We start from the raw sequence: 26,140 nt of genomic DNA, 5'->3' as shown, positions 1-26,140 counted from the left end.
ATAATGCCTTTCCAATAAGGAATAATGCATTGCTGTGGCACTTTTCAAGAGGTTGGAACTCCTACAATTATTCTTACCCTGCATTCAATCTTAGGGCCCAATCATTGCTTCCATGCGTAGCAGGTGGAACGCACCACTGTGAACAGTTCTGCAGTATTTCAGGGCGGCTGTTCCTGCTTCTTAGCTGTTAGTAAAACCAAAAAGCCTGTTGCCATCAAATCAATTCCAACTCATGGTAACCCATTATGACAGACAGAACTATCCCACAGGGTTTCCAAGGAGTGCCCAGTGGATTTGAAATGCCAAACTTTTGGTTAGCAGCCAAATGCTTAACCAGTACACCACCAGGGCTCCTAGTTGTTAGTACTGCTTCTGTTATAATGAAGAATACATAGTAGTGGTAATTTTCTATGATAAAAAAATAAAGTAAAAAATGATGGCTTTATTTATTTAGGCTGTAAGTACTGCTTTTGCAGTAAGGAAGAATGCATTGTATCATGTTTTGAAAAGTTTCATGAAAAACAATAAAAAGGCTAAGAAGAAGGAGGCTAGAATTAAATGTATATGCAGTCATTGCCAGGTGCCTTCATGTTTTACCTCATGTTTTACAAAATTTCAAGAAATAACATTTTTTTAATTGAAAAAAAAGATTTTATCATTGACTCATATCAGCAAGATTTACATCACCCACAGTCCACTCGGATACATCTGATCCCAGATAATAGGTATTGAAATCCATAACTCATAACAAAATTTCTGAATTGGTCCTTTAATCAGCATGCCCTCATTAGTGAAAACAGTATCATCAAAAAATGCAAAGAAGAAAATATTTGGATCTCGAAAGGGTTTAAATTGTCTGTTACCAGGCAAGTTCAAAATATAAATATCGCCATGTATAACAAGGAGCCCTGGTGGCACAGTGGTTAGAATAAGAGCTAGACTTCTAACCAAAAGGTAAGCAGTTTGAATTCACCAGGTGCTCCTTAGAAACCCTATGGGGCAGTTCTACTCTGTCCTATAGGGTCGCTATGAGTCGGAATTGACTCAACGGCAACGGGTTTTGTGTAAAACAAAGATTTATGATCAAGAAAACTAATTTTAAAAATTAGAGTAAGTAAGCGAAACATGTTGTGGAAGAGTAAAAACTGAAGAAAGAACCAGATGGTGGTGATAATCTCTAGTGAAGTATACAAAGAGCCTATTTTTCCATAAACCACAAACTCATTATGAAAAGAAGGCAATAATTCAGCATGACTATAAAGCACAAATTATGTGATGAGAAACAAAATTTTAAGGAACAAAACTGGTACCTCGTAATCCAAACAGCGTATTTTTAAAATAACAATGTATTCAACTTAACATTTTCAGCAAAATATTATATAAGACATTTTGTTCATCAGATCAAGATTTTACCCAGAGTCCTCAAGTACTTCACCCTGCTTATAAAATCTTTCCCCTCTAGCTATGGCTTTATCTTTCTTCTACACTCCATGGCCAAACTTCTTCACAAAACAGCTTTCACTTGGGATTCCATTTCCTGTCTATGGATTCCTCACTTCGGGTAACTTGACCAATGCTCCTGCCCTCTGTTAAAACTACTCTCCCTATGATTACCAATTACCTCCAATGGCCAATCCAGCATTTAATTTTGAACATTCCAAGTGCTTAACTTCTGGTACTCCTGACCACTTCCCTACCTCTTGACTCTTTTCCCTACCTCTTGACTCTTTTCCCTCCCCTCCCATGACACCATGCTGTCCGGCCTCTCCATCTATATCTCTTAATCTCCTGTGTCAGTTCCTCTTCCTATCCCTACCCTTAAATTTGTAGTTCTCAACATAGTCATGGTACTCTTGAAGAGTACCATATCCTTTTCCACTAAAAATCAACTGGTAGCTAAAGAAGATAATCTTGCCTTTCCAAGGGCAAAGAAAGTCAATTTGGCAGGCTAAAAATAGCAAGGTTTTTTAAAGCAAAGTGATAACGAAAGTGCTCTGAAATCTGAAAAATAATCCTCTCTAGAAGACTCATTTATAGGAAATTGGGATTAGTAACCTCCATATTAAAGTTTATAGAAATGAAGCGCTGGAATTTTAAAACGAACAAACAAAAAAAGACAGCATACTCCCCCGGTTCTACATACTCCTCTCTCCTGGCATGTACATACGTACACACACATATTCATGCACCCTGCAGAGAGCTGCTCTATCCTCAGGGTTCCAGGAGAACTTTATACATATCCATCTCTATTATGATTCACCTCATATTATAGTTGAGTCTTAGTCTTTATTGCCCCCTAGATTGTGAGCTCTTGAGAACGTAAACTGTCCTTTGTTGATCTTTCTACTCCAAGAAACTAGCACCAAACCAAAAACCAAGTCCATTGCCATCAAGTCGATTCCGACTTATAGTGACCCTATAGGACAGAGCAGAACCGCCCCGTAGGGTTTCCAAGGAGCAGCTGGTGGATTCAAACTGCTGATCTTTTGGTTAGCAGCTGAGCTCTTAACCACTGTGCCACCAGGGCTAGCACAGTGCCTGGAAACTCAGGAAACACTCAGTAAAAGTACAATGGATGCATGCATAGAAAGACAGATCATACAAGGTACAACTAACATACCAGACTTGCTTCAGTTCCTGAAACTCCCCATAAACCTCCAACAAATCAGCAATTCTTCCCCAATGTCCCTGTTGCACACGTGGAAGATTCCTATACATTATAGGGGTGATCATCCTGTCACAGTGCTATAGGGTAAATTTTGGGTGACTGCAGGTGTAACTAACTATAGGGCCTGAAAGACAGATTATGAGTAAAGAAAATTCTAGCTCAAATTATTGACAGTAGCCAGATATATTACATAGACTACATAAAGCATCTTATTTTACAAAGCTAACTGTATGTAGCTGTTGACCTTAAAATGTTAACATTCATTTTTCACTCCATCACTATCTTTCTGTCAGTAAATATTAATGCCGTCCTTTCATGAATACTATTTTGAAATGGCAAGCTTATCTTAACTAGGTAAAGCACCATGTCAACAACCATTGCAGATTATAATAACACAATGAAATAAAAGCAGAGGAAAATTTGGCAGAAATATCATTTGTTCCTTTTTTCAAAAACAAGTAGAGTTCAAATTATCAAACCAAATAAATTCCACCAATTTTACTAACATATTTTTAAATCAATTCAAATCCACCTTTTCAAGACTGATTTAGTATATTTCCAAATTGTAACTTGATTGCCCATGCTTATGATGCCCACTAAATTTGCATACATTCATTTGTAATTGGAAAGCAAGGTCCAATCCAAAATGGATCATGGAGATGGCACAGGGCTGGGCAGCATTTCTTTCCATTGTATATGAGTAAGGGTCAACTGGGCTACAGTTAAGAACAACAATAAACTAAAAAAACAAATCTGTCGCTGTTGAGTCAATTCCGACTCATAACGACCCTATAGAACAGAGTAGAATTGCCCCATAGGGTTTCCAAGGAGCATCTGGTGGATTTGCACTGCCAGCCTTGTGGTTAGCAGCCAAGTTCTTAACTACTGCACCACCAGGGCTCCAAACAACCCCAATACAAAGCAAAAATAAACTAACATTTTTATACAAACACAGTTTGAATGATGGAAGATACTGGGCAAATATTCTTCAACTAGTTTTTATAAAACCAGATTTCTTATCATTTCTTCTTTCTCATTAACAGCTATCTTCCCGTCACTTGAAATGAAGCCAAATTTCAAATTTTACTGAATTAAATGATTATACCTAAGATTTTTTGAAAGGTTTTCTTAACAAACAAAAAAGTTTTTTAAAAAAATAGTACTCTTTTTCAAGTTTCAAATAATATATTACCCTACCACATTGTTTTATGAATTGGGGGGAGGGGGTTTCTTGTAAGCCAAAACACTAACCAAAAAAATTAAATTGAAAAGGCAAATATCTAACCCAGAAGTTACACAACATGTTTTTCACAGTTTGTGAAGAATCAAAGCTATGCACTAACTTTGGCCGAACTAAGGTACACCCCTTCCTGTTCTGAATGAGGAAGATGGCCAATTTACTCACAGCCCAGATAGGAGGGCAGTTTAGTGTGGTTAACAACACAAGCTTCTGGAAGCAGGGAACCTAGGACAGAATCCCTCCTCCACCATTTACTAAGTATACCTTCGTCAAGTTATTCCGCCTGTCAGGCGCTTCGAACACTGCCTGGTGCAGAAAAAGCACAGAAGACAAAAGGGCGGCAGCACACCTCTAGACCTTTCCTACTTGGCATCACCAAGAAGATTGTCAGAAATTCAGACTCTTAGGTCCAACCCCAGATTTACTGAATCAGACCTGCATTTTTAACGTGATCCTTGATGATTCAAATGCAAAATAAAGTTTGAGAAGTGCAGCTAGGAAGCACAGCTAGGAAGCACTTTGACATTACATTCTATTATGTCAGCTATTACAGTTAGATAATTAAAAAAAAAAAAAAAAAAAAACTTCTGTTACTTTGCTGTTCATTTAGTGCTTATTCGGCACCAGGCAGTGTTCTAAGTTCAACATGAAGAAAAAGTTAAATTTTTTTTAGAAAAAGGTAAAGCATAATTTTGGAATCAAAAATCCTCCTCTTAAGGTACCTCTTTCAAAGGCAGCACCAAGACCCAAGGTTGTAGAGGACTGCCATCTAGTGGCAGTTTGTCCTGCTACACTTACAAACAAACCTCTCACCGCCTTCCCATATTTTAAACACATTTGTTAAAAACCGTGCCAGCAACTGGACTATACCAAAAGGTAAGAAGTTTCCTGAACACAACCAAACTCTCCAAGGGACAGAGTAGCAGGGGCATGGGTCGGGGGACCATAGTTTCAGGGGACATCTAGGTCAACTGACAAAGTTTATTAAGAAAATGTTCTGCATCCCACTTTGGTTAGTGGCGTCTAGAGTTTTAAAAGCTAGCAAGCGGCCATCTAAGATGCATCAATTGGTCCTAACCCACCTGGAACAAAGGAGAATGAAGAACACCAAAGACAGGGAAAATATCAGCCCAAGAGACAAAAAGGGTCACATAAACCAGAGACTCCTTCAGCCTGAGACCAGAGCTAGAAGGTGCCCAACTACCATCAATGACAGCCCTGACAGAGAACACAACAGAGAGTCCCTGATGGAGTGGGAAAAAAGTGAGGTGCAGAACTCAAATTTACATAAAAAGACCAGACTAAACGGTCTGACTGAGACTGAAGGAACCCCAGAAGACACGGTCCCTACACTCTCTTTTAACCCAGAACTAAAACCATTCCCAAAGCCAACTCTTCAGACAAAGATTAGACTGGACTGTAAGACATAAAATGATACTCATGAAGGGTGTGTTTCTTAGTTCAAGTAGATACACTGGACTAAATGGGCAGCTCCTGTCTGCAGGCGAGATGAGAAGGCAGAAGGGGATAGGAGCTGGTTGAATGGACAGGGGAAATCTGGGGTACAAAGGAGGAGTGTGCTGTCACATTATATGGAGAACAACTAGGGTCACGTAACAATATGTGTATAAATTTTTATATGAGAAACTAACTTGAGCTGTAAACTTTTACCTAAAACACAATTTTTAAAAAAATCATGCCAGATTTTCTTTTTGCTTAATTCCTTTCCTGAGAATTACTGACATCAATGCTTGACTTAATAATTCCACAGGAAGGCATTCTAAAAAAAGTGAAAGGTAAAGACAAGGATTTTTAAGTTTTCTTTGCTGAACTCAGATCAACTCTACAGAAGTTTTCAAATGAGAAGAACGGCACATTAGATGCGCGCTGGAGACATCAACCTTAGAAAATGGGCTTTCCTATGAAATGTACATATCTTGGGGTGATTTTTACTTTCTCTTCCTAAACTCTGTTCTTTTTACAAATTTATGTGTATTGTAATTAGGGATGGGGCTACTTTCATACTGGGAAAAAATAAATCCTATCCTAAGGAAATAATCAAAAATATGGACAAAGATTTATATACAAAGATATTCATTTCAGCAAACAAAACTTAATTTTAGTAGCTTCATAATATTCCAGTGAATCAACGCTTTAGAACTTACTTAATCATTTTTCTCTATTACTCATTTAGATAACTTCTAATTTTTCTGTATTACAAATAAATACATATATGTGCATACAGAAGGGGGGACAGAAAGAGGAATGAAATAAATAAATGGCAATTCAGTGTGACTTTTACATGTTTTGAATCATTTCTTAATATACATTCCCATAAGTCCTAATATGGCATCCAACGATGTTTAACCAAAACCAAACCAACAACATTTACATGGTTTTTAACCGACAGTCTGCCTTACGAGAATGTTGTAGCATTTTACCCAGCCATGAGCAGTGTATGATAGTATAGACTGTACTGTTGCCTCTCCAGTTTCAGGTTTTATACCATGGCTAATTTTTTTAAACAGTTTTATGGAGATATAATGTATATACCATAACATCCACCCCTTTAAAATATACAACTCATGAGTGGCCATCTAAGATACTCCACTGGTCTCACCCCATCTGGACCAAGGGAGAATGAAGAAAACCAAAGACACAAGGGAAAGATGAGCCCAAAGGACTAATGGACCACAGCTACCACACCCTCCACCAGGCTAAGCCAGCACAACTAGATGGTGCCCAGCTACCAACACCAACTGCTCTGACAGGGATCACAATAGAGGGTTCTGGACAGAGCTAGAGAAAAATGTAGAACACAATTCTAGCTCACAAAAAAAACCAGGCTTACTGGTCTGACAGAAACTGGAGAAACCCTGAGAGTATGGCCCCCGGATACCCTTTTAACTCAGTACTGAAGTCACTCCTAAGGTTTACCCTTCAGCCAAAGATTAGGCAGGCCCATATAATAAACAATAATACACATAGCTCAACTATGTATATAAGCCTAAATGGGCGCACAAGCCCAGGAGCAATGATGAGAAGGCAGGAGGGGACAGGAGGCTGGACGAATGGAAATGAGGAACTCAGGGTCAAGAAAGGGAGAGTGCTGACAATGTCACAGGGTTGCCAACCAATGTCACAAAACAATATGTATGTTAGTTGCTTAATAAGAAACTAATCTACTCTGTAAACCTTCATCTAAAGGCCAAACAACAACAAAAAAACTCAACAGTTGTCAGTGTATTTACAAAGTTGTACAACCCCTTGCCATAATCTAATTTTAGAATACTTTCATCATCCCAAAAAGAAACCTTGTAGCCATTAGCAGTGTCTCCCTGTTCCCTCCTCACAATGTGGCTTATTTTTACTAATAGATCCCCCTACTGTTTTTTCATGTTTTCTTGTAGATACCTCAGTGGCATTACATAATTGTTTCAAAGGCATGAAATAAAATGACTCCTTCTGCTACTCTGATATTTCTCTGTTCTAAATTGTGAAATTTTCCGCTCCTTAACCACAGGAAAGCAAAACACGTCAGAATGGCCTCATGTTTTTCCAAAAGTTACCTTTTTTATACAAAGCCATCACTTAAAAGCTAAGAGATGAAAAGATATCACATAAGTACAAAAATATCTGTGCTTATAAAAGCTATTAGCAAGTATCATTACTTTGGAAGTCCATTACAAAATCCAGCAAGAATGTCACACAAGAACAAGGAACTTATTTATTTTAATTGGGTTACCATGATCTGATAATAGAATAAAAAGTATAATTCAATTTATATAAATAACATTTAATATGTAATATAAAGAGCTGTCTTGATGCTATCTGCCAAAACAAAAACACAAAAACAAACAAACCTAACTTTCATTAAGCCAAAGCACTTTTTTCTAATGTCATAATGTTAGGGGCTCCATATTTAGAGAGGAGCTCTGGGAGCACAGGTTAAGAGCTCGGCTGCTAATCAAAAAGTTGACAGTTCAAATCCCCTAGCCACTCCTTAGAAACCCTATGGGGCAGTTCTACTCTGTACTACGAGTCAGAATCAACTTGACAACAACAGGTTTTGTATATATATAGAATTTAGTAATTTGCTTTTTGGGATTTGATACTAGAAACAAAATTGAAAAAAAGGTAGTTCAATTAGGGAGATCTAGTTCCTCCAGTCATGTCAAACATTTTTTTTAATGGTGGAAATCGGTTATAAAAGCAGAAGATGGAGGGAAGTTAGCCCCTCATCTAAATCTTAGCTCTTTCTCTCCCCTCTTCATCTAACTCTAGACATCTCCCATATCCCTCAAATAATTCAAGCATTCCTGTTACTCAAATTAAGCAGTGCTTCAATCAAATATTTTTATATCACCTTAGTTATACAAAATGTTTATTTGTACATCACACAAGAAATGACCCTTATGGCTATTTGGTACTGAAGCAGTTATAAGGACCCAAATTCTTCCACTCCTTTTCTTTACCTCTAGGTACAAAAACACTGAGTTCACATGATTGAGTGATATTTCCAAATAAAGTCTTTTCCTCATCTCACTAAAGAAAAATCTCATATAGGTAGCCTACTTTTTAAGGCAAATGTTAAATAAAAAACTCATAAAAATGTGAGCCCTAAAAGAGCTAAAACATTTTAAAATCCCTAATTATACTTTCTGTAGGACACACACATGCAGAGACAAAATCATAGAGGTAAGAATCACCACCTGGCTTCCTGTCCTCAACCCAGCACCACCAGCCCCTCTACCACCCTATCACGGTACAGTGAGAGGAGCTGGGTTGAAAATAAAAACACTCCCACACCGATAACAACAGTATATATAAGAAAGCAACAAACCTGGGTAATTCTGGAAGCTCTGGGACTAGAGTAGGCACCTTGTCCTTATGCTAATTAAAAAATACACCCCCAGAGTGGAAGGAACCCAGCCTCACTGACCCAGTCCTTGGTAAATGTGGTGTCTTTGCAAAATTTAGAAAAAGCCCCCTTCCTCTAGGTGGATTTACTCCAGGCCAGGGAGCATGGTTTGACAAGCGGGAGCAAGACTGGATTTCAGCCCCTGCTTGCCCCCTCGACCATGCACCCTTGTACAGAAACAACCTGCACAACTCTAGGTAGCAGCCCTAGAGGTGGGCGGTGTGGAGGAATACTAGAGACTACCTGCCAGGAGGTAGGTCAACTCTTCTTCCAGTGAGAGAGGCAGACACACAGTTCCACCACGAGAAAGCTCAAAAAATAACTCATATACAAAAGACAAAATTTATAGAAAAGGTAGTTCTGGAAATATCTCTCTAGACCATACAAAAGTGTTGGTTCCATGAAAATCAAACATATTCACTACTTAAAGTTTTCTTTTTTATTCTTATTATTTTGCTTGGGTATTTGGATATAAAATTTTCAATAAAATATTTGTTTTAACTCTCATGTTCACACCACATAATCATTTACATATAGCCAAATATTCTAAATCTGCAATTGCACACTCATAATTACATTCAAATTACCTTTCACACCACCGAACGATCCATAGGTCATATTGCAGGCTGTCCTCTGAAGATTATGTTCATACATCAATTTGATCTGATATTGGTTCCCATGTTCCACATTACCCAATGTTCCTAAGGGAATAAAAAAGGATTGTTTCGTATTTGTTTACATTATAAAACATAAACTTCTTCTTATCCTCCACACCAATTCTAAGTAATTGAATTTTACTGAAACTTAAAATGTCAAAGCACTAAAACGTTACGTATTATGAATAATTTGCATACTAAAGACAGAATGCTGGCGAAGTTAACACAATTTAAGTCTCAGATAGATTACACAATTAGACGAAATACTACCCTTGGTGACATTTTATTATCTATTTTCGTAAAACAGATTATGTCTGAGTAAAGCTTAATTATTTAAATAACAACAAAATTTCAGTTCTAAAACAAATGAGGTTAAATTCCTTATACTTATAAACATTAATAAAGCCAAGGAATGACTCAATGTGTCTTAGAAAAAAGACAAGTTCCCACACTTTCATACAATTCAACTTCCTGCCCCAACTCTCAAAATACTAAAGCCCCTAGTATATTATATTTTAATTTAATGGCGAGATTTCTAAGCTTTCCTTAGGAAGTAAACAAGCCAATGTTTTTTTTTATTTGAAGTCTGTTGAGAAGAATCTCCTTCAAAACAAAGAAAAATTGTAACCCTGCATTTCATAGATCATATATGCTACAATCAGTTTCTAGTTCTTCCCAAATGAGAAAAGATTCTTTATCCGTACTTCACTCCCTGGTAATAGGCTTGCTAGAAAAATTAAAGGTAGAGCTATATTCTAGTGACCGGGCAAGAACATTATGGCTAAAATAGGTGTCGGAAAGAAAAAGGATTCAGAAAGCAACACATTCCATAAAGAAGCATCTTTTTCATTCAAAAATACAAAAGCTAAAAAAAAAAAATTTAAGTATCATTAAAAAAATGAAATACTATCAAACTGAAGATAGCACTAGATCATTAAAACAACCTCAATTTTTGGTATGTGTGTATATAATTACATATGAACACTTATTTGTTTGGGTTTTTGTTGTTGTTGCTACTGTGTTGTGGTGGTGCTGGCGGTCCAAAATGATTTAACAACAGGTACTGAAGTTATAAAAACAGTTATTTTTACCTCCATTTTAGAACTGTGACACCTTAAGTTCATAAAAAATTAAGAAACTTCCCCCAAATCACACAGCTGGTAAAGGACACGGGACTCAAATCAGGTCTTGAGAGTCAGGCACTATACACTTTAGTGCCTGGTTGTCCATCAGTTCACTGTTTTAACAGCCTTTGAGAAAACTTGGTCCTGACCCCAGTAAAGATTGTCCTGCCCCTGGTATGCCAATGACCGCTTCCCAAAAGAAAGCAGCATCAATAACAAGCCATTTCGACCTCCACCTTTCTCAGCCTGGCCTTCCCTTCCTCATTTAGGAGGTGGAGGGCTGAAAGAGAAAAACTGACAGAGGAGGATGTCTCGGAGGAGAATCACTTCTACTCAGTTCTATGCCCCTGAGAATGGTAACAATAGACTTCACATACCAACAGAATAAAAAACAAAGAGAAAGACTCAAATTTGCCAGCTAACTCTGCTAGGAGACTAAGGCTTTTGTGATTCGAAAAGGTATTAAAATCAGTGAGGTCCAGAAAATCCAAGGGGTAATCACAACCAAATCAGCCACATGGAAAAAAAAAGCCAGGTAATCACAACATTAACCTGAGGAGAGCTCAAGCCTCCAAGAAATCAGAAAAAGAAGCTACGAGAGGTACCTGGTTTGTCCTACAGATATCATAAGCTTGACACAATACCTAAAACCAGAGAGAAAAAATATAGCTGCCATCAAGTCAATTTTGACTCATGTGTTTCAGAGTAGAACTGTGCTCCACGGGGTTTTCAGTTGTAGCCAAATGTTTAACCATTCATGCTAACCCAAACCCCGTAAAACCCATTGCCATCGAGTCAATTCTGACTCATAGTGGTCCTACAGGACAGAGTAGAGCTGCCCAGGAGTCCTAAAACCAGAGTACCCCCCTGAATAAAGAATGCACATAAGCATGCCTGCTAGCTGACTGATGGGCAGGGGCACCAGGAACTCGGTCAGTGAGGGCAGGAGTCAGCAGGCAGTATTTAAACAAACTTGGTGTGAAAAGACACTAAGACTTATGTTCCTTAAAAACTACAAATGCACTGGTAAATTTTAAAATTTCAGGTTATGTCACTTTACAACTTGATCATACAGCTATGAGAACAAAAGGCAAAATTATTTTCCTTAGATAATATCTGGAAATAAAGGTAATATCTGATCTAAAAATTCTGAGCATTTTTCTGGAAGCATCATCGACGTAAGATTAGAATTGCTTACATAGGTTTTATCCCTTGGATATACAGACTGAATATAGTAAATATAGGAACCCTGGTGCCACAGTGGTTATAGCCCTTGGTTGCTAACCAAATGGTCGGTGGTTCAAACCCACCAGCCGCTCCATGGAAGAAACATATGACAGTCTGCTTCCATAAAGATTTACGGCCTTGGAAATACTGCAAGGCAGTTCTACTCTGTCCTGTAGGCCACTATGAGTTGGAATTGAACTCAACGGCAATGGGTTTGCTTTTTGGGCTTGGTATAGTAAGTAAATATATATAATTATAGTCTATATTTTGGATATATAACTAAAGTTAATAAAAAAGTTTCATCAATTAGAAAGTAAATGGATATTAGAACATTTATATTGTTGTCTTTATTTAAACAAGATCTAATTTAAACAAAAAAATTCTCTGAAAAATCAAAGGTCACCTTGACAACAGCTTTCAGTGCAATTTTAGGTAACTGCTGAGCAATCTAACGATGTTAAATGAAATCAAAGCCATTACAGAGTAAGTTAAAAGGTTCATTGTATCAAAAAACCAAATTAGATCGTAAGCCTGTCAAAAGTAAAGAACCACATCTTTTTTGTCTCTCTCATGGCAACCATTAAAATTCTATAAATATGTCAAATGCTTAGTAAATGCTTGTTTAGAAGTACAAGATTTTGGGGGAAAAAAAAAATTTAAGGGAACATAATCAGTATGGCTTAAGTCACACATCTGTAACCATTTACCAGAAAGGAATTTGAGATGCCATGTGACGCTTTCCCTTTACCGGAGTATGCTAAGATGGGCTAACTGCAGGTCACCAAAACCCTGCTGTTCTCTATATGAGCATGCATTTGATGACTTATTAGCCACCAAACACAAGTCAGCACAGTAGCCTCTGACTATTAAGGGTTTTTTGGTATGTCCAGGAGGATGACTTTAAAAGGTCTCCTCTAGTTTAACTCAAATCTCTCTTAGAAGCACACACAGCATAAAAGAAAAAAAAAGAATATTTGGAGGGGGGTAGTTTTTTTTTAGTGGGGGAGATGTCAAGTTCAGCTAATACTTTCATCTGCTGACACCAGTGGTTTCACTTACACAAGAACATTTTCAGCCTTCCCTGTTACAGTAAATGTTCAGCCTGGAACCTCAGAAAACATATTCAGGAGAACAAAAACATTCAGTTCCCATGCTTCTCAATTTAAGCCAAGCCAGGAAAAATAATACAAATTATCAGCCTACAAATATCATAAGAGGCCGAAGAAATGAGAGACAAAGAAGGGAAGTGAGGTGGGGCATAAGGGAATGTAGTCTGGACAACTCCTAGTCCCCAGAGAATACAAATCTTTTAAATGAATAAGAATAAAAGAGTAATAAAATCACCATTCCCATGGCCAATAACTTCCATTTTCAACACTAATTTGAAAGAGCATACAAATGCCCCATAAACAAGTTGTGACCAAACATGCCAGTTTCTTTTACTAGGCTTTTTTGAAAAACATTTATCCCTAAGCCCCAATGGAACTCTAGAGGCTTCTGTTTTCTGGGCCATAATTCAAACAGGACCAGAGAAGGCCAAGAGTCTAACCTACTTTCCAGTTCCTAAGATGTCTACCTCCTCTGTCCTGCGTAGAACCCCCACGGAACGTCCAGAAGGGACCAATTCTCCAGAGTATTCAGGCGTAACTAGGGTCAAGTTCTCCTCCCTCACGGCCTGTGTAGCCCAGTTAGTATAAATATCACTTGCAGTTAACAGGCTTATGATCAAAAAATAGAGGAACAACGAGATATATGTAATAAAGCAGCCTATATTATACCTTTTCCTTTTATTCTGGAACACTAAATACTTCCCCTATCACGTGGAGGAGCAATATCACTTACCAGGAAACCAGTAAGAATGTTTAACAATAACAGTGAGAGGCACTACATCAGCCCTGTGATACAAATAGAGTAGAAAAGAAAATGATAGTGGTCAGAGAAAAGGAAAAGAAGAAAACAGCACATGGTCGAGAGCAATAAAGAGCCACTACTACCCATTCACTCATTCAATCAATGAGTATTTCCTAGATGCCCACCATATACCGTAGCCCAGGTTACCAACACTACCTTAGGTATCTAATAGATCTTTACACAAAAAAGAGACTAACCTACAAATATTCAGCTCAGTGACAATAAATATGAATCATTATTCAAACCTAAAAGCAAAGCACAAAGAAAGCCCAAATCAAGAGAATGAGTCTGAGAAATCCAAATCCTAGAAGCTAATACTTATGGCAAGCTCCAAAGGAAACTATCTTTTACATAAAATATCATGCCACAGATACTTTATTGTGCCCATAAAAATTTTTCTCAACACTGACATCCACAAAAATAACTTTCCTAACTTGAATTAACATTTATCTAATAACTGAAACAGAACAAAAAGATTACCTTTTACATTTAATACGGGTCGAAATGCTGAAACCAAACCACAATTAACTATCATACTTGTATCCAGAGAGCCATGTTAGCAGACGAAACCTGACAAAACCTCAAACTAAGAGCCTTGAAATTTGGTTCAGTGAAGACAACTATAAGCCAAGAAAACAGAACTGTAAAGAGAAAACACTTGAGGTTCACCAAAGAAAATATACTTTAAATCACTGTGACTCAGCATCTAATGAATTTTGATGTTGTTGTTGAATGTTTCTTAAGACTTAACTGTCCTAAGTACTCAGAATTGGCCTCTATTAGCCATAGGCAATTATGGGCAAAATTCCTGGAAGGGGGGAGATTATATGGAACACTCTACCAAAAATACAAGTATGCACTAAAATAGCAGACCCAGAAAAAGTAATAGCCAAAGTATCTGAAAGAATAAATGAACAATGGGAAAGTGCTAACCAAGAACAAGAAAATCTTCAGCCAAATGTTCTGTGTTCTGTCAAGTCAACGTTAAAGAGTATACTTTCTTAGAATTGCAGTTTCTAATAGTATTTCTACATTAGAAAAAAATGTTTCTTACCTGAGACAGCATAGACACATAGTTTTCTAGAATGTAAAACAGCCAAATGAAGCATTTCAGTACCTCTGAAAAATGAGAAAAGTTTTTAAATTTAGTTTCAGATATAATGAAAAAAAATTTAAATAATTTTAAAAAGACATCACAACTTCAGCCTACTGTGGGTAAAACTAAACAATTCACAGATAACATTCTGAACTTAAAAATATATTTAACAATAAACAGCCAGTTAGGTAATCCCAAAGGGTCAATAGTCCACCTCAAAGAGCTGCCTTCAGGTTGAAGTCAATGGTGCCTGCAGGAAGAGTCATATCTGAGGCCCCTTCATGAGTGCTCTCCCACAATAAAGAGATCCAAGGGCTGGTCCTAGCTTTCTGACTAATTAACCTGGGACCTTGGGCAAATCACTTAATCTCTCTGAGCCTGTTTCCCAGCTGGAAAATAAGAGGTTTCAAATTTAAAGATTTGCCAACATTTAAGAAACAAGAAACTTCCCATAAAAATCCCTGCTCTCTGGCTTTTCCTTTAAAATGTAGAGATCTGGCCACAAGCCCAGAACTGAATAGTAGCTGCCTCCTTTCGTCTGGCCCCAAGTCTTCAATTGATCACAGCCATTGACACCCTTTACTCATTTACATCCACCTAATTGACCCTTGGAGACTTTGGATTTGGGATTTCTAGATTATACCATGCTGCTGTCTCTAGAAACCACTGGATGGGCTAGGAAGTGTAGTGGTGATATTAGCAGTTTATTCCTGTTCGAGATTAATCCACATCTCCAGGCAAGCCTCCAGTGTACAACCTGTGATATAAATCTAAACTACCAGGGCTATAACTGAAGCCTGAAGACCTGGATTAGGGTTCCGATTCTACACCTTGTTAATTCATTTAATCTCTCAGAGCATTACTTTCTCATTTAGAAAAGAATTATATTAGATAATAACTGCAATATTGAATACCTGTAAAACATTGTTACAATGGATATATATTCATCTCCAGAAAATACAAATATGTAAAAACATCACATTTTTTGTACTGCCTTCAAAAGAATTTTTTATATGTACCCTGGATCCTCAAAACAACTTTTTTTCTTCCATCAGGAAAGGAATATGATGTCATGGAGAGACGGTAAACCATGGAATTAAATAGATCTGGGTCTGAATGCTGGCTGTGTGACCTGACACTCTGAGTTCTACTCTCCTTATCTTAAACGCAGGTCATATCTACCTTATAGATAAGATTAATGAGATGGTATTTACAAAGGGCCTAGAATGGTATCCACTCATTCATGTTAACCTCTTCCCCTTCCAACTAGTGACCACACAGCTGACAGTCACAGCTGGAACTCTGAGGGCATCATACTTTTAAAAAACAGGAAAGTAAAATGCTATTTAGAGGCAAGAATCCTTTGGTCTCTTTATAAATCCATTATGCCTAATGTGCTAGGTATACAATGGGCACGTAATCATTATGTGTTTTTAGATGGAGTAGGTATTTCCCAACCACATCAGTCATAAAATCTCTTCCATCCAGCCTGTCACAGCATAAAAGTCCCATCTCATACCCTGAGGCCTAACGCATTCAGGCTGCAACTTCAACTTCCCATCAGAATGAAGCTAGAAGAGAGTTAACACTCATGAGCGGTTGTTCAGTTTGCTGGAAGAAAACAAGGTTCTAAAAAATGGCACTTGGGGTCAATAGGCCATGATGGGCAAATGGGGTGAGCCAGAATCCAGTGCACAGAGCATTGCTCTGACTCTAGAGGACACTTATTGCCTACAAGAGGAAAAAAAAAAGCCATTGCGGTCAAGTCGATTCCAACTCATAGCTACCCCATGTGTGCAGAGTAGAACTGCTCCAGAGTAGAACTGCTCCACAGGGTTTCCTTGGCTGTAATCTATACAGAAGCAGATCACCAAGGCTTTCTTCCACAGTGCTACTGAGTGGGTTCAAACTACCAACCTTTGGGCTAATAATAGTCAAGCACAAACCATTTGTGCCACCCAGGAACCTTCCTGCAGAGAAAAGAGAGCTCAAAAAGAAGAGGTCGAGGAAAACAAGACCAACTCTCCTTACATAATAACTTTCACAGTTAATATTTTTTTTTTTATTGTGCTTTGGATGAAGGTTTACAGCGCAAATTAGTTTGTCATTAAACAAGTAATACACTAATTGTTTTGTGACATTGGTTGTCCCCCTTCTGGACCTTGGGTTGCCCATTATCAGCTTTCCTGTCCCTTCCTGCACTCTCATCCTTGCCCTTGGGTTGGTGTGCCCGTTTAGTATCATTTTGTTTTATGGCCCTGTCTAATCTTTGACTGAAGAGTGTACCTCAGGAATGACTTCAGTACTGAGTTAAAAGGGTGTCCAGGGGCCATACTCTCGGGGGTGTCTCCAGTCTCTGTCAGGCCAGTAAGTCTAGTTTTTTTTGTGTGTGTGAGTTAGAATTTTGTTCTACATTTTTCTCCAGCTCTGTCTAGAACCCTCTATTCTGATCCCTGTCAGAGCAGTCAGTGGTGATAGCTGGGCACCACCTAGTTGTGCTGGACTCAGTCTGGTGGAGGTTGTGGTAGTTGTGGATTAATCTTTCCCTTGTGTCTTTGTTTTTCTTCATTCTCCTTTGCTCCAGATGGGGTGGGACCAGGGGAGTATCTTAGATGGCCGCTCACAAGCTTTTAAGACCCCAGACATTACTCACCAAAGTAGGATATAGAACATTTTCTTTAAAAACTATGTTAAGCTAATTGAGCTAGATGTCCCCCAAGACCATGGTCCCCAGCCTTCAATCCACTAATTTGGTCCCTCAGGGAGTCTGGATGTGTCTATGTAGAGTCCATGACCTTGCCTTGGTCAAGTTGTGCTGGCTTCCCCATTTATCTAGATAAAAGTTACCATTTATCTGTTGTCTAGTTAATGTTCTTCCTTCCCCACTCCTCCCCTCCCTCATAACCATCAAATATATCTTCTTTTTATGTGCAAGCCTTTTCACAGTTAATATTTTTGAAGGATTACAACAACAAGCTTGATTTTAAGAAAATTCATGTAGGAAAATAAGATAAAATCAGCAATATCAACAGTAAATAAAAAGCAGACATATACACGAAATGCAAACTAACAAGATTTTCTAAAATAAACTAGGTTTGAAAGCAAAGTACTTTGAAACAAAGTTCTTGTAAGGAGAACATTCTGTGGGCTGAGCTGGCTTCTTTCCAGAAACTATAGTAGGAATAAGTAATTTGTTTAAAACTTCAAAGTTATGAGCCGAAAAGTAAAGGTTATCTGCTTCTTTGTCTATAATTATTTAAACAGACATTTATATACCTTGGGCCATTAGTTCTTTAGGTAAGCGAATACTTTCTATTTCTTTATTTGGTTATTTTCAGAAGCTTATCTTTTTTCCTTTATGCTTCTGATACATCAGGCAACTTAGGTCTCTATTACCATAAAAAGGCCCTAAATTGTTTTATCTTAAAGGTACAGATTTCCACATAAAAAGCTTTCAACACATAGGGAACATCTCGGCGATAGTATCTAGAAAATATATTTGATTTACGGATAGTCTTTTCTTCTTTGAAGACTCCACAAAAGTGACACAGTAAGAGTTTAAATGCTTCAAATAAAATAAAGTACTAGAATTAGTGGAATATACTTACGAAACAAATTTCCCTACTTCCACTTGAAGTATTGGCTCTCGTAAATGCACTTCTAGAAGCAAATCTTCAGCTTGAGCTCCATCGCCTGTTTTTACAGGATGAGGACTAAAGATTCTTAGGTATCCCATGAAGCTACCCACAATTATTTTATCTGTAGAGAGATTTTTTTTTTTAAAGGTAGAAGAAACCAACATTAGTGACAAAAATTCCTTGGAAATAATCTTTCTAATGCCTAAAAGAGAAATCTAAAAATTAAAAGAATCCTGTCTTACTTCATGTATAAAGATCACTCTGCCAATAGCAGATGTAATTAAATAAAATGCTATATTAAAAAGGATTCCTATTATTCAGCCATAATAAAGAGAAATGAAGTTCTGATACATGCTACAATAGGAATGAACCTTGAAAACATTATGCTGAGTGAAATAAGTCAGACACTAAAGAACAAATATTCTATGATCCCACTTACATGAAATATCTAGAAAAGGTAAGTATATAGAGATCAAAGTTTATTAGTGGTTACTTTTTTTTTTTTTTTTTAGGGGCAGGCAGGAGGGAGAAGGAAAGGAAGACACAACGCTTAGGGAACACTGAACTTCTGTTAGGGGTGACAGAAGAATTTGGTAACTGTTAATGGTGATGGTTGAACAACAGAACAAACCTAATGTCACTGAACTGTACATGTGAAAATTGTTGAAATGGCAACTGTTTTGTTATCAAATATTTACCACAATTAAAAAAAAATTCTTTTGAGAAAAAAAAAAAAGTAGAAAAGGGAGGCAAAAAAGAAATGCCAGAGAAATGACAGCAGCCAGATGTTGATGGCTTTGAAGATGGAAGAAGGGGCATGGGCCAAGGAAAGAGGACAGCCTCTAGAAGCCGCAAATGACAAGAAAACAGATTCTCTCTAGAGCATCCAGAAGAGTACACAGCCCTGCAGATACTTCGATTTTACCCCAGTAAGACCCACTGCAAACTTCTGAACTTCAGAACTATAAGATAATAAATTTATGTTGATTTAAAAAATATATATATAATAATTCGTAGGTTTTCGGCTTCAGCAGCTACAAGGATAGTAGTACCACTTATTAAGATGGCAAAGATTTGAGAAAGCGTAAGCCTAGGAGGGACAGAAGAATCAGTGGCTCTGTTTTTTACACATCAAGTCTGAGCTGCCTGTTAGACATCCAAGGGGCAATGCCAAGAAGAATGTTGGATATTTGGAACTGCAGCTCAGGGCAGGTTAGGGCTGGACACAGAAATGTGGGGGTCCTTAGAATATCGAGGGTTTAAAGTCCATGAGACTAGATAAATTCAACTGGGGGTGAGTATAAATGAAGAAGAGAAGATGGCCCAGGATGAGCCCTGGAGCTGTCCAATATTTAGACATCAGGTAGAGGAAGAAGAACCAAGAAAAGAAACTGAGTTGTGAACTGCCAAAAAAAAGGGCTGTAACCTGCCTTCTTGGCCATGGAAACTTTTTGTCATGGGGCAGCTTGTGCTCAGCAAAACACATTGAGGAAAATGTTGCTTATGCTACAGTAAGTCAAAAGGCAGGCTACAAAAGAGTATGCAAGTTCTAAATGCAACCATGTAAAACCACGTGCAGAACATGCCTGGCACATGTGCTCAATAAACACCTGCTGAATTAAAAAAAATTTTTTTTTGTATTGCGATAAGCCACTGAGATTTTGGGATTGTTTTCTATGACCACATAACCTAGCATATCCCAAGTGGAACACACTCTAGCACTTTGACCACGTGACCCAAAAACCTGACAGTTTTGAATGCTCAGACCAAGAGAAGGCTTTCCAGTTGGTACAGTTTAAAGTACTCTCAATAGGCCTTTATGACTTAGCAGATCTAATATTTTTTTAAGTGTCTATGGTAGGGACCCTGGCAGCACAGTGCTTAAGCATTAGACTGCTAACCGAAAGATCAGTGGTTCGAACCCACCAGCTGCTCCATGACAGAAAGATGTGGCAGTCTGCTTCTGTAAAGGTTACAGCCGTGCAAACCTTATGGGACAGTTCTACCTGGTCCTATAGGGTTAATATGAGTTGAAATTGACTTGACAGCAATGGGTTTGGTTTGGATTATGGTAAACTGTGGCGCTCTGGTGACACAGTGGTTAAGCACTCGGCTGCTAACTAAAGGTTGGTGGTTCAAACCCACCATCCACTCTACAGGACAGAGATGTGACAATCTGTTTCTATAGAGATCATAGCTTTGGAAACCCTATGATGCAGCTCTACTCCATACTATAGGGTTGCTATGAGTCAGAATTAACAGCAATGGGTTTGGGTTTTTTGGCTTTCACAGTAAACTCAGATAGTGTATGGAAAGTCCCAAGATGAGAATGACAGGGAGTGCCGCTGAAAGTTTCGGAATAGAGCCTTGTTCTTTTAACAGAAAATTATACACCTTTTAAGGAACAATTCCTGAATTATTTACGGACTCTACCCATTGCCATCATGTTGATTCTGACAGCGACCCTATAGGACAGAGTAGAACTGTCCCATAGAGTTTCCAAGGCATGCCCAGTGGATTTGAACTGCCACCCTTTTGGTTAACAGCCACAGCTCTTAACCTCTGCACCACCAGGGTTTCTACCTGATAGCAAATCAACTACTTTAGAGTCCCTCAATTAGGGAAGGGGTGATATTTACCTTTGTTGGATAAAACACATATTCTAGATTTCCTTTCCCCAAGCCATCAAGCCAATACCATGATTCATGGTGTTTAGTGCCATTATATGCCATCATATAAGCTCACACATCACAGCTTCTGACCAAGGAACTCATTTTACACTGAAAAAGGCAGTGATGTCCAGGGGATTCACCAGTCTAACCATACACCCCCATCACCCAGAATCAACTAACTCTATATAATGGAAGAATGATCTCTAGAAAGATCAATGACATCACTTGCTGGGAAGCTGGGTTCTTGTCTTTAAAATGTAGCATATGTAATACACAAGCATATATACAAATTCAGAATGCAAGGGGTGAATGTAGAGGCAGCACCTGTCACCATTACACTTAACGACCCATTTTTAAAACTCCTGATACTGGGAGAATGTGTCCAGAAGATATGATGATAGTTCCCCAAATGGAAAGCTGAAAATCCCACAATGACATTTTTGTCTCCTCATGTTACTAGGTTAAAGGAAAACGTATTGGCTGGGTGTCTGACTGTAAAAAGACAAAATAGCACAGCTCATACACATCGGGGGCTGGGGAAATATGAGTGAAATCCATATGGCCCCTCACCATATTGCCTGGCCCAGTGGTAAATAAAACTACTGTAAGCCTCTTCAGGCAACCATCAACGGTCCAGATCCCTCAAGAAAGATGGACTAGATCATATCCCCGGTCTCCTCATCTCCCACCCTGGACCATGAACGAACCCCAACAGATATCAGGCTGGTCAAAGGCAAACAATAACGACAATAGTAGTACTGTAGTTATACAGCCTGGTAACTAGTCGAAAAAATGAGGAATGAAGTTCCCAACATGACTTCCTTAAGCTACATACAATTTTTACTACTCATTCAAGTTAAATTTAAATTTCTTTCTTCACTTCTTCCCTGTCTCAACTATTACATACAGGATGTATGAATATTGATTTTAGGTTCCACTTTGTCTTGAGGGAACAGAATGTTGGAATGGGATAATGACTACACAACAAGAAAAGTGGACATCATCCAGAAAAAGCCTAGCTTCACAGAGCAGGGGCTCCATGAAATCCTCTGAAGCGGGACGCGAACATAGTTATCACCCAGAGCAAAGGGGTGAGGACATGTGTATGTGCACACACGTATGTGAAGTTGTACAAGGGATGGTTGCCCTAGGTGAGGCATAAATGCTTAGTAGCTTAGAGAGAAATGTAAGAGCTGTATTTTTAGTTAACCTTATGTATTTTCTACTCCAGTTTTAGTATGAACTCTGCCCCCTGGACAGATTAATATGTAATCTAAGATGGACCATTCAGATTCATATTAATTCATTCATTCATTCGTTCTCTCAATCTCTCTCATCTGAATCTTAAGTTGATAAAATCAGGAAAAGTAAGTACCACTTTAAATACATGTTGGCCAGTTTTAGCTGGGCTCTCAAGGTGAGCCAGGAATTCTTTTATGTACAAGTCAGTTTCTCCTGAAAAAATTTCAACATGCCTACAAACCTCCCTTTCACTCTCTGATCACCTCAAAGAAAGTAAGGATGGGTCAACTGCCATTATTGTCTTAACTTCCCAACCCAACCTAAAAACTTCTCTCCATCTGTATCCATTCTTCCCTTTTTGCCTTCTACCACAGAAAAAAAGTGTTTCCACACCTGTTCAAGGTTAACTCTCCATCTGCATATCTGATCCCATCTCAACTGGCTTCCCTGAATCCCATCAATTATATCCTGTATCATATACATTGACATTTCCCACTTCACTTTACCTTATGTCGTCCTCAAATCATCATTCTCTAACCTTCCCTTCACAGTTAAGCTTCTTAAAAGAGTGATAAAATACTCAGTCTTCCTCACCTCCCACTCACTCCTTCACTGACTGCAAATCTGGATTTTGTTACCATTGCGCCTGCAAAACAGCCTCATCAAGGACACTAACGAGCCACTTGGTGCTAAATGGCATGGAAATTTTTTACTACTAAAAATCACTAAACCTTGCCTCCCAGGGCCAGCCCAAGTGGTTCTCCTGCCTCTCTGCTGTTCCTTCTCAGAATTTCTTATTGGCTCCTCTTCCCAAACATCCCCCTTTAATGTTTTGATTCTCCAGGTTACAGTCCTAAACTCCCTTCCCTTTTATTCCACCTCCTTGCCCTTTGTATGTTTATCCATGTTCAGGGCTTCAAATACAATCTGTTTACTGCTCACCTCCAAATCTCTGTATCTCTGTTCTGTAAGACATTTCTATTTCAAACAGAATATGTCCAAAACTGCTCTTGATCATCTTCCATTCCATAAAATCAAGAACAGTAATTCTCAAACTTTAGTGTGCATACCATTCAGCTCTGGAGATCATCAAAAATGCATACTTCTAAGCCCTACCCCCAGAGAATATGAACTTTTAGGTTATTATAGGTCTCGGAAGGAAATCTTCACATATAATAATCACACTAGGTAATTCTGATGCAAGTGGTCCAGGCTTTTGGAAATAATGGTCACTGTTTTTTTTCTTGTTGGTATACACACACATAATGATTTTTGCATAACATATTTAGGAAAAAAGAAGAAGTTGCCCACAGCTGGCCACAAATTAGGGAGGAGGCAACATCTCAGCATATCAGTAACCCATGGGTGGCTCACTTACACCAGTTAGGGAGCTCTAATAGAAACGGATGGTGAACAAGCAGTCTAGTGTCCAACCACACTGAGGTTTAACTACATTAGGTAGGTTTGAATTGTTCTCTCTGACAGGTACGACTCTTTTATGTTGTTAAATGATAGGGGAACCATAAGCTTTAAAAAAGAGTTGGGCTGGAGGCACAGATGACAATCTCTGAGAAACCTCCTAAGGACATCCTCTGAATAGAAGGCCTTCCTACCTCCTCCAGCGGGGAGGGCCCAGAGTTTCCTTAGAAACAATTTAGTAGGGGCTCAATGCAGATTAGTACCTCCCACTCTTATTCTTTCCCAAAATCATTTTCCCATTTCACTTTCTTTTCCCAGATTCTACTGGTGGGCTGTTTTTATTATAGGCAAAAGAAATAGAATAAAGAAAAATGTAAAGGGACAATTTTTACATAAAGTGAACAAAAGAATAGTTGTAAGAAGTTTTCTTGTTAAGAGGTCAAAGACTATCTGGACTACAAAAAGTCATGACTGTGGATTTTTAAAACCAAATACAAATTTCAAATAGCAATAACATAGAACCGAAATGTTTTAAAGACCACTTTAAAAAAGCAAAGAAATGATACACAGAAGAGAAAATAATACAATTATAAGATAGGATGTTGTATTTAATATCATAATGTGAAAAAGAAAGCAATGATTTAACAATTGTTTTCAACCAACGAATAGAGCTAACATAATTTCTGCACTCTGGGATGAGTAGCTTTCCAATCCAATAAAAATACATATACAATTTTTCTGTCACGTAATTTCTAAAAAGAAAAATTTTCAAAATTTAAAATATTTTTACTAGACATATCCTATGAAACCTAATGTTGCAACAAATTAAAACAAATAAAGTAATACTTTATAATATTTTTCTGTGAATTCCAGCAAATATGGCAGAATCAACTCAAAACTATACCTCACTAGAGAAATTAGGGCAAAATTAAGATCCACCAAAAACCCACTGCCGTCGAGTAAATTCCAACTCATAGAGACCCTATAGGACAGAGTAGAACTGCCCCGTAGAGTTTCCAAGGAGCGCCTGGCGGATTCAAACTGCCGACCTTTTGGTTAGCAGCTGTAGCACTTAACCACTAAGCCACTAGGGTTTCCAAAATTATGACAGTTCACTTAAGTTCTATAAAGTAAACATTTAAAAAGGGAAAGCATTTTTTTTATTCATCTCTGGAAAGCTTTGCTCCAAAATACATTTTTTTTTTTTTTTAAGCTACTTACCTTGCCCATTTCCACTATTGTCAACATCAGCCAAACACAAACAGCCTTGATCAAATTCTTCTTTCTCTCCCAGAACAGTAGACCACCAATCACGGGCTTTAAATAAAGACATTTTCTTTCACTCTAAAAAGAAAGCATTTATTTATAATAAAAATCCATTTCATACCATGAATTATCTCTTAATGCTGCTATACCAAAATAATTCAGACATCTTCAAAAGAACCATTCTGTATTAGCTTTATATATCTGCATTTTGTAGACATATGTGGAACTACAAATCCAAATGGCTGGAAACATTTATAACACACTTATAAATGCCACTGGCAAGCCAGGCTGAAAATTCTACTTTTAAATTGGGCTAATTCTCTTTTCTGGGATATTTAGGAGACAACTGCACAAACTATATATATGGAAACCCTGGTGGCATAGTGGTTAAGAGCTTCAGCTGCTAACCAAGAGGTTGTCGGTTTGAATCCACTAGGCACTCCTTGGAAACCATATAGGGCAGTTCTATAGGGTCACTATGAGTCGGAATCAACTCTATGGTTAGAGGTTTTTTGTTTTTTTATGTTGTATATATGTTGGAGCCCTGGTGGCACAGTAATTAAGAGCTACAGCTGCTAACCAAAAGGTCAGCAGTTTGAATCTATCAGCTGCTCCTTGGAAACCCGATGGAGCAGTTCTACTCTGTCCTATAGGGTCACCATGAGTCAGAATCAACTCAACAGCAACAGGTTTTTCTGTATGTGTATGTATTTTCTTTAAAGGGTCAAGATTCAAATTCTACCAGTAATATTTAGCACATACATCCTTACCAAACTACCTCACTTCCCTTCAGTTTTGTCTTTGGAAAGAATACAGTATCTCCTGTTTCAAGAGTTGCCATGAAGAGCAAATGAAATGAAACGTGTCAAATGTCTAGTGCCCAAAATGGCACATCCCAACCATTCATTGCCTCTCCCTGTTCTCAGCTGTGGAAAGGCAAGATGGAGGAGAGGCAGTCATACTATAAAGAACCAGAAGAACTGGATTACAGGTCCATTTAAGCCACTAACTACCTATGTGTCCTTAGGCAGCCCACATAACCTTTCTGCGCTTTGATTCC

The 26,140-nt window shown here is 38.1% G+C and overlaps 1 protein-coding gene across 3 annotated transcripts in view; it reads right to left on the bottom strand.

Moving 5' to 3' along the window:
- BBS9 (Bardet-Biedl syndrome 9) overlaps window positions 1-26,140 on the bottom strand; it is a 511,186-nt gene that overhangs the window by 473,293 nt on the left and 11,753 nt on the right. For all 3 annotated transcript variants that reach the window (XM_049894336.1, XM_049894337.1, XM_049894338.1), the window contains exons 2-5: window positions 25,036-25,158; window positions 18,452-18,602; window positions 14,802-14,866; window positions 9,417-9,530 (exon numbers count right to left, since the gene is read on the bottom strand). In XM_049894336.1, coding sequence (XP_049750293.1) covers window positions 9,417-9,530; window positions 14,802-14,866; window positions 18,452-18,602; window positions 25,036-25,147 — 442 coding nt within the window. In that variant the 5' untranslated portion in view covers window positions 25,148-25,158. The remainder of the gene's footprint in view (window positions 1-9,416; window positions 9,531-14,801; window positions 14,867-18,451; window positions 18,603-25,035; window positions 25,159-26,140) is intronic.

This window comes from Elephas maximus, chromosome 8 (assembly GCF_024166365.1).
Source record: "Elephas maximus indicus isolate mEleMax1 chromosome 8, mEleMax1 primary haplotype, whole genome shotgun sequence".
NCBI lineage: Eukaryota > Metazoa > Chordata > Mammalia > Proboscidea > Elephantidae > Elephas > Elephas maximus.
The sequence above is the reverse complement of the archived record's forward strand: the minus strand, read 5'-3'. Positions and strand labels throughout refer to the sequence as shown.